General features: G+C 46.1%; 1 protein-coding gene across 3 annotated transcripts in view; it reads left to right on the top strand.

The window, feature by feature from the left end:
• LOC115408684 (protein MTSS 2-like) overlaps window positions 1-15,000 on the top strand; it is a 60,935-nt gene that overhangs the window by 41,904 nt on the left and 4,031 nt on the right. The window contains exons 4-14 of one of the 3 annotated variants that reach the window (XM_030119752.1): window positions 1,075-1,159; window positions 1,770-1,861; window positions 2,439-2,513; window positions 4,954-4,962; window positions 6,864-7,021; window positions 7,128-7,235; window positions 7,334-7,431; window positions 9,123-9,270; window positions 9,348-9,422; window positions 12,752-12,934; window positions 14,869-15,000. The exon at window positions 14,869-15,000 is cut by the window's right edge and continues 34 nt beyond it. In XM_030119752.1, the coding sequence (XP_029975612.1) occupies window positions 1,075-1,159; window positions 1,770-1,861; window positions 2,439-2,513; window positions 4,954-4,962; window positions 6,864-7,021; window positions 7,128-7,235; window positions 7,334-7,431; window positions 9,123-9,270; window positions 9,348-9,422; window positions 12,752-12,934; window positions 14,869-15,000 (1,163 nt within the window). Of the gene's footprint in view, window positions 1-1,074; window positions 1,160-1,769; window positions 1,862-2,438; window positions 2,514-4,953; window positions 4,963-6,863; window positions 7,022-7,127; window positions 7,236-7,333; window positions 7,432-8,990; window positions 9,271-9,347; window positions 9,423-12,751; window positions 12,935-14,868 lie in introns of all 3 variants that reach the window. The other 2 variants (XM_030119596.1, XM_030119674.1) reach the window with 2 other exon arrangements.

The following is a 15,000-nucleotide window of genomic DNA, read 5'->3' as shown; positions in this document are numbered from 1 at the left end:
TCTGTGGTTCAACTTCCTGCCGTGTTTAAGTGAATGCTGGATCATTTGAACTGCGGATGATGTGCTCATGAGCAAGGCAGTCCAGATAAACTTTCTTTATTTAAATACATGAAAATACAGTCAAATCAGTTCAAAAATGGATTAAGAAAGATTGACTTATCAAACAGGAACAATAAAATGCAGATAATTGAGATAGTTGCTTAAGACAAGATGCTTTGTCAAACGGTTTCCTGGTGAATAAAAAAGGTGAAGAATTCTACATTTTGGTGAATGATGATAGAAGCGGCTTCATGTTCTGTCAGAAACGTTTTATAACGCAGAACTTTTATTCTCAAGCAGTCAGAAATGTCCGAAGGTGTGTGTTCTGGGTAAACCAGATATTACAGCCGTGTGAGTGTCTGAGCAGTGAAATGTTCTGGAGCTGATCTATCAGGAGAGACGAGGAGATAGTTTATAACATTTATATTCTACTCTGTTCAGAAGTTCCAGTTCTGATGAATCCACTGTTCTCCAGGCAGTGAGAATCAGTCCAGCCCGGTGCTGAAGCGGAGGCTTCCGCCTCCTCCGGTGTTCCGGTTGTGGACGTACGTTGTGATCTGGGCGAAGCCGCCCTTCTTCCCGCCGCTCTCCCGTGTTTCGCGGTTTAGGCCCGACTGATAAACACCGTCTGTCCAGGAAATCCCGTTCGGCTGCGCTTTCATCTGAATTTTCCAGTGTGTACATTTCAGCGGCGGTGCACTGATTACGGCGTTCCCTCTTTTCGGTGTGTGTTCCAGTTCCTTGTTTGGAAGTCGTCCACCATCAGTTAAACTGACTTTGCCTCCGGGGTCGCTGTTTTCCACCTGGACCCGCGGACTTTAAATAGCCTCTGTTTACAGCTGCAGGTTCATGGAAGTGTGTTTCTGGGCGACCGGCGCTCACTCACACTCACGAGACACTGCTTTATTTGGACGGACCTCGCAGTGTGTGTGCTGTCTTCTGTAAACACAGACTGCATGTAAAAGATCACAAAAGCTCTGTTGTTGCTCTGCAGTGTGAAATGTGTCTGAGTTTTCCTCCCGTTTCTGTTTCCAGGAGCGACTCGAGACATCGGCTCGGCGCTGACCAGGATGTGCATGAGGCACCGCAGCATCGAGGCCAAACTTCGCCAGTTCACCAAGTGAGCTTCAGCCTCGTGTGTTCAGCAGGAGCATCATCTGAACTCGCTTAATGGCGCTAAAGACATCCTCCACTGGAAACCTCTGGCAGCCAGTCTGCTTCGACCAGTGTTTGATATTTTCCTTCATCCTCAGACTCCATAATGAGCGAAAGTTTTCCCTCTGATTGCTGATGATGATGTTGATGATGATGATGATGATGATGATGATGATCTTTGCTCATGCTAATGACAGGGCTTCTTTGTGCATACACATGTATACACATGTTGTAAAAATCGGGCTGAGGTTCCAGATGTTGAACACATTCGACACTGTGCCTCGGCTTTGCTTGCTAATTGCTAATCGCTCAGCAAATGTTGATCTAACTGCTGAAGAGTGAAGTTCCTGCTCTCATTCAACTCTGAAATCCCCTTCAACTGATCACACATTTACATAATTTATCGATAAATCTATGACAAGAAAATCCTGTTAGACCAATAAGGCTTACAGGTTTATTCTTACAAAGAATAAATACATAAACCCAGGAAGGTATTTTTATCTTTTCTGCTGTGTGAGGATCGTGCCTCATCTTCCTCATAATTAAAATGAAATGTCCTTTGTGATCCCTCGCAGTGCTCTGATGGAGAGCCTGATCACTCCTCTCCAGGACAAGATTGAGGACTGGAAGAAGACGGCGAACCAGCTAGACAAGGACCACGCCAAAGGTAGCAGCGCTGAAGACAGACATGCTACATGCTATATGCTAAAGCCAGAGAAGAATGAAGCAGGTCGATGGGGGGTTAATGAGGCACGATTAGCTTATTGCTACATGCTAAAGGGTTCCGGGGCTCACACACCAGCTATGCTACATGCTAAACACGATGAAAGTGTTGTTATAACTGCAAGCGTTGATTGATTATGATTACTCATGTTATTGATTAAATTACTTTTTGAGATTAAAAGAAGGAAAAACATTTGAATAGTCAGTCGATACATTACTTCACTTTTCCACATCACATTGGCGACTGGTTTACCTCTAACATTCATGTACTTCATTAATGAAAATTGATTTGCTTTCAAGCTGGAATGAATTGATCCGAATCCAAACGTACTGTAATCCACACTTCTGATCATCTGGATAAGTGTTTCGCCTCAGGCTGGGCTCTCCGCAGTACCTCTCCCAGCGGCAGCGTGTGGATTTATCTCATTTCTGTTGGAAATGCAAGATAAGATGAGTTCCCCCCCTGGGGTGGGGGGGCTTCACATTCCTCCCTCTGATCCACCTCTGTCGGTCCTCCTCAGAGTACAAGAGGTCACGCCACGAGATCAAGAAGAAGTCATCTGACACCATGAAGCTGCAGAAGAAGGCCCGGAAAGGTACCGGCTCCTCTCACGCCTCACTCGGCACACCCAAGGTCACAGCACAGAGCCCAAGGTCACAGCCGGCTCCCCAGAGATGTTCCTGCAGAAGCTGCACTTCCTCTGAGTTTCACAATCTCACTGTAAAAAATCTACAAACAGCAGAAAAAGAGAGAGAACTGAGTCGGAGTTCCTGGTTTTGGTCTGATGGGTGTTAAAAAAAAAAACATTCAGAACCAAGAAGCACTGACCTCAGTGCACAGAATGTGAGTTTATATCGACCTCTAGTGGTTTTCGGAGGCATGTCTAACTGGAGCAGATTCCCACATCAGTTGCCAGGCAGACAAACCTGTTCACACAACACAAACCTCAAAAGATGGATCCATTCCTAATCTGTTTTCTGGACCAGGCAGCATCAGATGTGAGTGTAAGTCTTTGCATTCTGATACATTTCTATTAAATTCTGCATTAAGTTCTGCAGCAGTAGCTGGATTTTTTCGTGATTTCCTTCAATCAAACAGTGTCAATGGCATGCTAGTTTAGAAGTCTGGAATCTGTTATAAAGAAATATTTTGTTCCTCTTTTGCTGCTTTGAGTCAGAATCAACATGGAGTCAGATTCAATCAAGACATGTCGGTAATGTTGGAAAAAGTAACTCATCAGCTAAGATAACACTGTTATCATGTAAGGGATTAACTTATAGAAACAAAAACAGCTCTTTATTGCTTCTTTCACAGTTCTTTGATTTCATCAATGTAACCTGCAGTTTGGACTGCAAAACAAAACTAAATATCAAAGTTTTTTTTTTTTAACTTTCATTTAAAATGAAAATAGATTTTGCAGGTTGATAAATCTGATTGTCTTGTTCAGAATCTTTACTGTCTTCCTTTATTTCTCTGCTAAAAGCTCCGATTTGAGGATATAATGTTCACTTGCTGCCTGAAATATCCCAACAACTGCTATGATGGATGACTGGTCCGTGGTCTTAATGTTCTGGCTGATTTGGCAGATAAATCGTTTATCATGACATTGCTGAAAGGTTTTAGACATCTTTATGCATTTTTTAAAATGCTTTTATTGATTATTGCAGTGCAGAATCAAACTATAGAGCAGCCGTTCTCTCTCTCAGTCAGATGGCGCCCTCTGCTGGAGACTGTCCCTCACTGCTGGAGCCGCTCAATGTTGGTTTTATTATTAATCCATGTCCTTCATCAGGACAACAGCAATATTTATATTAAATGTATGATCAAATCTAAGTGAAGCAGAGCGTCAACTCCAACATGAGAGAGAGAGACTCATGAGATTAAGATTATTAGCATGTTTGCTCTGTCTGGGACCAACTCCTGAATTCTTCCTGAGTGTTAGACTTCCTCGAGTTTTTCACACAGAAATATACGAAGAGAAGCGACTGTTTGGAATTTACATGTAATAGTGTGGATGTGCAGATTCAGACTGTATCAAGTTGTTTCCCATTGTAATGTGTGTTTCACATAGTAACTCGTCAGGTGTCACATTAGTGATGCATCACATAGCGCTGCATGATATAACATGTCAGAGCGTGACGGGTCGCCTTGTGTCACACAGTAACAGACCACACTGTAACATATCACATAACACCGGACATAGTATCAAATTGTGACGTATTGCATTGAAATGTATCACATAACCATGTATCACATTCCAACATGTCATCCAGATGTTTCACATTGTAACATCGTAACTCCTCATGTTGTGTGTCACATTGTAATGTTTCCCTGAGCAACAAATACCACAGTAACATGTCACATTGTGTCCCATTACATGGTAACATGTCACACTTCAGCATGTATCACATCGTTTTGTATCAAATAGTAACATATCACATCACATCTTTATTAAATGTGTCACGTCTGATCATTTCACATCGTCTCATCTCAGATTATATAGTTTTGAATCGAATCACATCAGATTATTATGGAAAATCAGTTTTAGTTTTTAATAGAAAAGCCTGTTCAAACCAAAGATTCGTACATTCTTACTAAAAATAACTGAAAACTCATTCAGTGACTCAGAAAGAAAGAGAAACCCGTCGGCAGTGGGAGCACACGCTTCCATTATTCTGATTCTTATTGATGATTTTATCTGCTTCTGTGATAAAGTAGTAAACTCTTGAATGAAAATGTGCTTTTGCTGTATCTGGTGTGTGTGGAGGTTCGGACGGTGTGTGTAGTGTGTGGTGTGTGTGGTGCTGTGGTTCGGCCCTGTGCCAGCTGTTGCTTGGTGGGACTATTTGTTTGCAGCAGTGTTATTTTGCTCTAACCTGCCGCAGCGTGGCTGTCGTGTACTAACCTTAACAATGAGTTCTGCTATTTCTGCTCTCTCCCCTCCTTTATCTCTGTCTCCCCCTCTCTCTTCTTCTTGTTTTTTTGCTTCCTTTGTTCCGTCTCCCCTCTTGGCTGTGGTGTTTGTCCTGTAATAGAGATTCAGGGTAAGTATCAGCCTGTCGCTCGCTGCCTGTCTGCTCACACTCACTGCTTTGACCTGCAGACATCAACAACGCCTACATCTGCGAAACAAATGTCACAGAAAATAGGTTTTATTAGTTATAAAAGCAGACTGCAGGTGAACAGAAGGACTTCAATCAGGGCTGGATTAACTCTACAGCATTAAAAACTGACTGTTTTCACCTTTTACTATTTATCTTGTGTTATAACTGTGTTGTTATTATGAAATACATTTACTCAGGTGTCTCTCTGCAGCTTTAATCTATAGATTATCAAGTATTTTTCAGAATTACCTTTTTTTATTTTACATTTTTTGTTCCAAATTCAGATTTATTTGCTGTAAAGTGAAAACTTCCTCCAGCAGCACCTCCTCAATCCCTCCATAGTGAACACTAATCAATACACTCCCATTGGAATAGGATCTGTTTGTGTGAACTTGCTCTGAGATAGAAGATTTCAGTAAATGAGACCTGTATAAACTCCATTTAACGTCTAACTTTGGGAGGAAGTCAAAGTCCCCATGTGAGCAGAAGAAGAACCTTTTAGCTTAAATTCCACTCAGAAAGTCCAGCCGGGTCAGGATGTTTTTACTTTCACACACACAGCTGAGAAAGATGGATGAAAACCAGAAGCTTTGCTGTGTCCAGTCAGAAATCCAGCTCTGTTTGTAATCACTCCACTTCTCGACCTTTAATCAGGATATCCAACCACGGCCTGCTGCGTCACAAACACACGATGAGAGAACTGAACCAGAACCCCAGACCCTTCAGAAAACTGGAGGCAGCATTCCAGCTGCAGGAGACACACTCTTCTTATTTTAACAGCGTTTTAAGACTTTTGGTTAAACAGTCAAGAGTCTCTTAATTCAAACTATCAACAAATTATGTATGACTGTTATTTCCCTTAAAAATTCATCTAATGTAGAAAAAGACAACCTTTTCTTTATCCATATCAGCTGCACTACTACATAATTTAAAAATCAGTTTTTGAAAGTTTTACTCACTGATACTGAGATCTGACGGTGTGCAGCGCACACCCAGCAGGGTGTGGCGTCTGTCGACACTCTTCCCTCCGAGGGACGGAGCTCACTGTGTCTCAGTTACTCTGTAATCCTGCTTCTAAACGCATTTATTGTTCCTTCTGCTTATTAGTGAATATAGTCAAACCCTACAGCACGCAGTTAAAACACGATGGTGGATTATTGAGCTTCCATCTCCTCTGAAGCAGTGACATGAGCTTCCTGTCTGATTCTGAAGTGATGGTGTTGGATCCAGGCTCAGGTTCAGAGCTCCATGTCGGTGTGAACTTTGACTCCTGCATGACTTTTCCAGCTCTTTAGCTTCGCAGCGCCTCTGTAGACATCTCACTTCACCGCCATGCTCCTGCTTTCATTCTCCCTCCGACACACACCTCCAGCGTCTCAGCTCACTGTTATTCCCAACACACAACACACAACACACACACACGACAAAGCCTTACTATTCTGAGTTTCTGCACTCTACATGCACTCTCCTGTTGGTCGTCGTCAGATGTGTGTAATCCCACAGTTTTTTTTTTCAAACACATTTGTGTGTGTGTGTTTTGTCTGTGTGCTGTGTTCATGCTGAGGAAGTGTGTATCCTCACACAGACTGCCAGCAGGTGGCTTTTAGCCACAGCTCATCAACAGTCTGGATGTTTTCCCAAAAAGAGAAACTTTAACAGGAAACACGCAGACTGAGCGAGACGCTCGCCTGGAGCCTTTCTGTTTCAGACAGTAGATTTCACTCGTCGTCGTCTCCAGACCTCACCCGCCTCTCCAGCTCCACCTCCACCCTTCATCCTCCTCCGCCGCCGGCCCGTCGAGCCGCCCGTGTGTCCTGACCGCCTGTGTTTGACCCCCGCAGGCCGGGGCGACCTGCAGCCCCAGCTGGACAGCGCCATGCAGGACGTGACCGACATGTGCCTGCTGATGGAGGAGACGGAGAAGCAGGCGGTGCGCCGCGCCCTGGTGGAGGAGCGCGGACGCTTCTGCACCTTCATCGGCTTCCTGCAGCCCGTGGTGGTGAGGAGACCTGCTGAAACAACTCTGTACTGCAGAAACCCTGACACCAGAGAGAGGAGGTCAGGGTGACACGCTGGAGGTTCAGAGACGTCTTCTTTGCTTTCAGAATGGAGAGATCGCCATGCTGGGAGAGATCACACACCTCCAGGCCATCATCGACGACCTCACTGTGCTGACCACCGACCCCCACAAGCTGCCCCCGGCCAGCGAGCAGGTGGGACACGCCCGCCGTCAGGGAGACAGGAAGAATAACGCTCCTCTGAAAAGCGGCGCAGGGAACAGAGACCTGAACGGGTGTGTTCCTCCTCTCAGGTGATCAAGGATCTGAAGGGGTCGGACTACAGCTGGTCCTATCAGACGCCGCCGTCGTCCCCGAGCAGCTCCGGCTCACGCAAGAGCAGCATGTGCAGGTACACAGACACACACACAGACACGTGCACGCGCCTGTGCATGCAGATGCAGCTGGTGATCAGAAAGAGGAGCCGTGATGTGTGTGTCGGTCCGTCATGAGTGTCTCTTCGCTCCGTTTCAGCCGATATTGAACCACAGCGCTCACCGTTAACCTTTAGAGCTCTCTGAGCTGCTGACCCGCTCTTCAGCAGACTCCTCGTCGATGCAGAGCGGCGTGAAAAATGACACCCGCATCGATCTCCGTGGTTCTTTGTCTTGAAACCGTCAGTGAGTGCAGGGGTCTGCAGCCCCCAGCTGAGGAGCCACGGAGCCTTCACGGCTGTGAATATTCATTCCCGGAGAGTTTGGAACTATTTCTGGACTTTTACTGCCAGTGATGCTAATCAGTGCTCAAATGGCCACAATGGCTAAAACTGGAATCTGGATGAAAACACTAGAGTGGCTTAAACAGTTTGAAATGGTTCAAATAAGGCTGGAAATGGAAAAAAATAAACTTATATAAAATACTGAACTAGCCAAAACAGCTAAAACCTGTTCGAAAAAAATCTTTAAGTGAAAAAAAATTGAAAATTGCTCCATTAGCAACAGTTCTGATCAGTTCATTGAAACAACCTGAAGGTTTGAGGTTTAAATATCTTTTATGTCTCCAGACAGATTTTATTTTGGTGGAAATTAAAGAAAAGAAAAACGTACAGATCATAGAGACTGCAGACCTTTGACATCATGTTATATGTGCAACTCTGTGTGTGTGTGAGTGTGTGTGTGTGTGTGTGTGTCGGTGTGTGTGTGTGTCACAGTCTGTGGTGTAAAAGTTGAGATGATTTGTTTAAAGTAGAAAAGCAGGATGCAGTGAATTCCAAGCCTCATAAACTCAGTACATTAATCACATGACCACATGTGCAACTTGTTGGGAGTTTTCTTCCAAATTTTATTGATTTATTTCCAATCAATATAAAAACAGGCTGATATTATTTTTTAGGCTGGTTAAATGTTGAATGAATATCATCCAGTTGTGAGTGATTCTGCTGGATCGCTGCTTTTGTTCATATTGTCTTCATCGCCTCAACATTTTTGGAACTGTGTTGTACTGTGTGGCCTGTGTGTGTGTGTGTGTGTGTGTGTGTGTGTGTGTGTGTGTGTGTGTGTGTGTGTGTGTGTGTGTGTGTGTGTGTGTGTGTGTTTGTTGTGGGTCTTTCTTCAGTTCACACCCTCTCACCCCCCCTCCCCTCTTCTTGCCCCTGTGCTGCCCCCCCCCCCCCCCCCCCCCGTCACTCCTCCACTGCTCATGTCTTCATGTTGTTCTCGTGGCCTCCTGCCCTCTTTCTCTCCTCCCCGGTGCTTGTTGGACCTGCTCTCCCTCCATCTTCCGGATCTTTCTTCTTCTAACTGCTCTTGTGACTTTCATGGCTCTTTTCTAACCCGGCGTTGAACCGACGACTCGCTGCTGAACTTCCATCCATCTCATGAACTGACCACTCATCCAACTGAACTCCGACCTGGACTCCCCCCCCACCCCCCCACCCCCCGCTGTCCCCCTCCCACCCTCCACCCCCTGCAGCAGCGTCAACAGCGCCCACAGTAGTGCCTCCCGCTCGTCAGGGGGGGGCGGCGGTGGCGTCGGTGGCGGGGGGGGCGGCTCCCAGCCCCACTCGCCCACCTCATCCTCCGCCTCCTCCTATCGCTACCGCAGCAGCCTGCCGCACCAGCCCCCGCCGCCGGGGGGCATCGCCGCGCACCGCCTCAGCAGCGTGTCGTCCCACGACTCGGGCTTCGTGTCGCAGGACGCCAACATCTACTCCAAGCCGCCGTCGCCGATGCCCTCCGACATCACCAGTCAGGTAGGAGCAGGGCGCGTCGGCCGCACCTGGAAATCTCAACATCAAACCGGGAATCCTGACCGAATCGTGTTTTGCAGAAGTCGTCCAGCTCGGCGTCGTCGGAGGCCTCGGAGACGTGTCAGTCCGTCAGTGAATGCAGCTCCCCCACCACTGTGAGTGTCTGCAGCACCAACGTCTCAGCAGGGGCCAAAAACATCCAAACTCTGAGACACGAGTCATTACAAATCACCCAGAATTCCTTTAGACTGTTCAGCTATGCACTGCTGCATTGCTGTTCTGTTTGTTTCTGTCACAAGACAAGAAAAACTTATTCATAAAAAAATGATCAATCAGCCCAATCCAGGTTCGTCACAACAAGAATACATAAACTTTATTTTTCCTATAATTGCATTCAAGCTGTGAAGCTTGTAGAAAACAGATTTATTGGACAGTAACTGAAATATCTCAAGCCTCTTTTGTTCTATTCTTGATAATCTTAGCTTATAAATCATGAAAATGAAAGTTAAAAAGTACGGAAAAATAAAAAATAAAAACACTGTATGATGTGGTGTTTTAAAAGTGGTTTTCTTTTGGAGGCCATAATTAAAATATCTGCTGCTGCTTCAATGTCAGGATGTAAAGTTTACTTCAGCACCAAACACAAGACAGTCATAGCAACGTTTTTTACAGAGAAAAACCAACAATTCCAAATGGACAAGTTTAGGAGATGGAGGAAAAGAAGAATTCCATTTTAACAGGAAAAACCCTGCAGAACCAGACTCAGAGACTTTCTGCTGTTATGGTTGGGGATTATTGTTGCTGTAAGTTTCTTAAAATGCTAATTATTCCATATTTCAGTGGAATATTTTCACTTTCCCAAGCAAACTGACTGAATCGGTCACAGACCGGCCGGTCAGAGAGAGCAGAGCTGTCCCTGTTGGCGTTTTGCTGTTTTCAGGGTGAATTACTCTCACCTGGGCAGCAGAACCTTGCTCAGACGATGGAGGCTCTCTGAAAACACCGGGGGGCTTCAGCAACAGCAAACCCGCCACCGGACGGACAATGCCGGCCCCCCGGGGGGCTGAATGGGCCTCCCCGGGGGAGGAGGCTTCTGAAGAGCAACCGCTGCAGCTCAGAACGGCAGAGTGCCATGAATTTATGTTTACTGCAGCTGAGGATTGTTTCTGTTTGGAGGAAGAAAAGTTTCGTCTCCCACTGAAAAGCCACCTCCTCCTCACTTTACCTTTAATCCTCAGGTTTCCATCTGCGGCTGCACTCCCGTCAGGTCAACAAGTCGCAGCTCCGCTCGCTGCTTCTCCAGTCCCGCTAATTGGCGCCGCCGCTCCCACACGGCTCGCTGCGGAAAATCAAAGATTCCCCTTTTATTTATATTTGTCGAGCTCGTCGTTCCCCTTTCATTCCTCCTCCTTTGACCGATGTGCACCACCTGTTTGCCACGAGATCATATAACCGAGGCTCGCGAGGCAAAGTAAACATTCATTCCTTATTTTGAGCAGCATCTGTCAACAGCAGCAGCTTGTAAATATGAGTGGCTTCTCTTTGAGGAGCTGCGAACGCAGCGTCTCTGATCCTCCTCTCATTTGAGAGACGCACTGTGTCGAACCGGATTTTCCACCGGTTGCTCTGATGAAGACACCGAGCCGAAAACTTCTTCTTCCTTTTGTGGTTCAGGTTTCAGATAATTAGTGACACATTAAAGGAGATGCAATTTGTCAACTTTCTTTTAAAATAACTATTTATTTTACAATTATATAATTAATGGATAACCTGGAACAAGAAGCAGCAGCAGACAAAGAAGAAAAACACCAGATCTACACTTCCTGTTTGCAGCCTGGTCTCATTACTAAAGACGTGCTTTAAGATAAGTTTTAAAAAATAACTTTTCTTTTTCTTAACAGAAAATCTACATAACAGTAAAGTAACCTTGTGTAAAAGTGGTTCAGCCAGGGTGTGTCAGTAATGAAGAAGTTCGCAACAAAACGTCTTATAATGGCAGTTTGAATCAGGAGGGAACTGTCCATCAGTGAGGTGTTTCTAACTTGTTTGTCGTTGGCGTGTCGTGACGCGTTTTCATGCATCAGTCAACATGAAGCAGCGTTTCTTTCTCACGTTGGTCTCCAGTTTATCTCCACCGCTACGTTAGTGTTGAAGCTTTTCACTGGCAACAGAAGAACACATGTTGCATTTCAATTGCATGGTTGCAATTTCAACCTTTAAGTGTGTGAAAGAGTTTGATTTATATAACCAAAGTCATTGACAGCGACTCAACACACCACCTTCTGCCACAAAGTGGTATTACAGGTTTCTCTGTCTCAGTTTACGATTCGGCTGCTTTAACACATCTCATGACCGAAAATGTAGCCTGTTGTAGATCTGCTGACTCTAGCTGCTGTAGTTACATTCTGTGAGCATCAGGGCTGCACGAAACGTCACGAGTTTATAGAAACTGCTGTAGATTTCTGATATGCTCCTATTTCCAAAGGCCGAACTGAGATGAATCCTGCTTTCACTCCATGATCTGTGGTTCTATGCTCCGCTCGTTTGGAGAGGAGAGAGAATGTTGTTACTTGCTAATACGGAATGTTGTGACTGTAGTCCGACGCCGTGCAGCCCTGCTGAACACGTAGAGTCATCATTCTGCATGTGCATCAGGAGCTCATGAAGCTTCTGAGGCGTTTCTCTCTGCCTTCAGACCTTCTGCTAATCGATTCCTGCTTCTTCACAGTGAAAACGTTTCTGCTGTGTGTTCGTGTGTGTGTGTGTGTTCGTGTGTGTGTGTGTGTGTGTGTGCCTGTCGTCGACGGCCGCTCTCGCTCTCTCTCCTTCGTGCTCTGATGATGTGACGATGTCTCTCGTCCCGCAGTTTGGCTCGTCCTTCGCTACCTTCCGCCCCGCTCTCTCTCACTCTGGCTCCACCAGGCCTCTCTCTGTCATTCTTCCCGTTCCTGCGTCCCCACCCTATACCCGCCCCTCTGGATCCAGCTCCTCCTCTCCCACATCAAAGGTCCCTGTGTGGAAGGTTTGTTCACCATCGGCTTCCATCGCTTCTGTTGCACCGTTTCTCTTCTGTTCTGGTTTAATCGCTTGATCCACACATTCATTTTCTTTTGAGTTCCACCACTTTATTAACTCATTCATAACCACATTGCGTTGCTTCGATTAGACATTAATTTCCACTTGCTGTGTTTCCATGCTCTTTGGTTTCCTGTAACTCGCTGGTTTTTCCAATCTGCCGCCTGCCGATTGGCCAAAACCGAGCAGCCATGACCATGAACACGTCTGAACTGTCAGAGAGGCCTCTGTCCACACACACTGACCTGCACGCACCGGGAATCTGCCCTCCAAACCAAGCCCCGCCCCCTCTCTCTGCACTCAGATGAAGGGCTTCAAACTGCTGGATAGCAGACGAGTCTCACGCTAAACCTCGTGGCGTCCTCCTCTTCTTCTTCTCCTCCTTTAATGATTCCGCCCGCCTCTCCAGGACTGGTCCAAAGCAGGTCAGTACGAGCAGCCGGTGGCGGCGGCGCCGGTGCAGAGGAGGAAGGAGCCTCTGGATCGGCTGAGGGAGAGCGAGGGGTCTCCGGGCTCCCAGGGCTACGCGGGGCCGTCCCACCCCGCCGACGGCCAGACGACCAGGATGACACCAGCGACCATCGCTGCCAAGGTGAGTGCAACACCCAACCGGAGGACCAGGGGCGTTTTAGACCTCATTTCATAGTAAATTACTGCAGTTTGCCCAATCAGGAAGACTATGGCTCCGTTTATGTGGTGTTTTCAAATCTGAATGGGAAACTTTGTGTCGTTGTTGGTGTCCGTTTACTCGACAGTGTGGCTCAGAGCCACTGAGAAATGCAACTTTCTAAGAATTATTCCCAAAGAAGAACTTTGTGAAAACACTCTTACTTATTGTCCTTTTGCATCCAGTTTTAACATTTTAGAGGTTCTTTCATTTAATTATTTAGTTTTTAGTCCTGTCAGTGAGCCTGTGAGAACCTGTTGTTAAATGTCTGTGTGAAGTGTTAAATTTTTTCTCCTGCTACTGCAGAACAAATCTGGGTTGTAAAGTCACCTTGACCCTTGACCTTGATGCTCCATCTCCATATTGGGAAAATGCAACTTTTTGAAAAAGCTTGCATACGGGCGACTTTTCATAGAAGTTGTTACTGCACAGGCTCACCACGGCCATACAATAAATCATTCTGTACATAAATTAATTTTCAGGATTTCAGTTTTTTCCGTGGAAATGGACATCGTTTTCGACACTTTGTTGTGTAAATGTGCGATCTTTCTGAAAGGAAAATGTTGGGTTTCCCTTTTAAACATTTTTGTGTAAAGTTCTCCTAGAACTTGGGGGATAATTAATAATAAAATGGAGTGAATTAATAGAACTAATGGCGTAATGTTTTATCACAGTCATTCGCTGAAAACGAGCCTTTGTGATGCTTTCTCAGAGAATCCTGCTCCTGTCGGCAGGTTGTTCGTATCAAACTCTTCAGACGTCTCTGGTTTGAAGGATTTCCATTGACAGGGACTGGGATTGAGTTCAGGCTCCTTCGTGGAACAGTGTTTTATTGCTCTCAGCTGTGTGTTTTGTGCCGTTATCCTGCTGGAGGACCTGTGACCTGAAGCTTTCTGCCACAGGGCAGCAGAATCGCCTCCAAATAGTTTGATGGTCTTGAGATTTCGTCCTGCACAGACTCAGACCATCAAATGATTGTTCAGCCTCCTGCGGGTTTTCACAATAGTTTGGGTGTTTTTATCTGAGAACACAGAGCTGGTGTATAAACTGTTCTGAAAACCGTCTTTTCAGAAGCAGGAAGAAGTTATCAGTTTCCTTCCAGACGGTGACAAACAGCTAACTTGACACACCAGATGGACAGTTTCATATGTCCGCCACGGAAATATTTCACAAGTCCATCTGGGTAGCCGCTCTTCTGATTTGATTTCAGAGGCGGGACCTTCAAAACAATCCGTAGCTGGCGATTGGACGACCGTTCTGATTGACACGCGACACACTCACCACAGACCAATCCGCATCAAGCCACGGTGTGACGTACTTACGTGCGCTGCTGCTGAGAAGCAGCAGACATCGTTTCCTGACAAAAAGACTTGAAGTGATGTTCTCTGCTCCTCTTTCAAAGAAGAAACTGAGTTGCTTTCTTATAAAACTGCAGATATTGCCATGTCCACGGAGATCGCTCTGCACGCCGCCATTGTTTTCGAACTTTTTCGAGCTTCCCGCTGTCATCACGTCTTTCGTCACATCCGCTCCTCCCGTAGCTCCCGCCTCTTTCCCCTGATTGGGCCGGTGAAATTTTATCAGAGTGAAACCATTGGTCTATGGAGCGCTACAAGATGGGATCTGCAGGATTTAGGAACTGAATCAGGCCCATCTGCTATGCAAGGTTAACAAACAGCAGCCGTCAGTCTAAAACTACACAGAACCACACATATGACTGCTGAATGTTCCAGGCCTTGTTTACCAGACGTGACGCGGCCTCATTCATCTAGATGGGAAATGATAACAGTCTTGGTTTAGTGGAGTTCATAATCACCGAACACGTTAACGACTGCCTGCTGTTGTCCGTGCGTCCTCAGCATGGCGAGGAGGTTTCCCCCGCCGCCAGCGACCTCGCCATGGTGCTGACCAGAGGGCTGAGCATGGAGCAGCAGAAAAGCAACAGAGACTCCCTGCAGTACTCCAGCGGATACAGCACCGAGACCACCACC

Source organism: Salarias fasciatus, chromosome 1 (assembly GCF_902148845.1).
Source record: "Salarias fasciatus chromosome 1, fSalaFa1.1, whole genome shotgun sequence".
In the NCBI taxonomy this organism is placed as follows: domain Eukaryota; kingdom Metazoa; phylum Chordata; class Actinopteri; order Blenniiformes; family Blenniidae; genus Salarias; species Salarias fasciatus.
The sequence above is the reverse complement of the archived record's forward strand: the minus strand, read 5'-3'. Positions and strand labels throughout refer to the sequence as shown.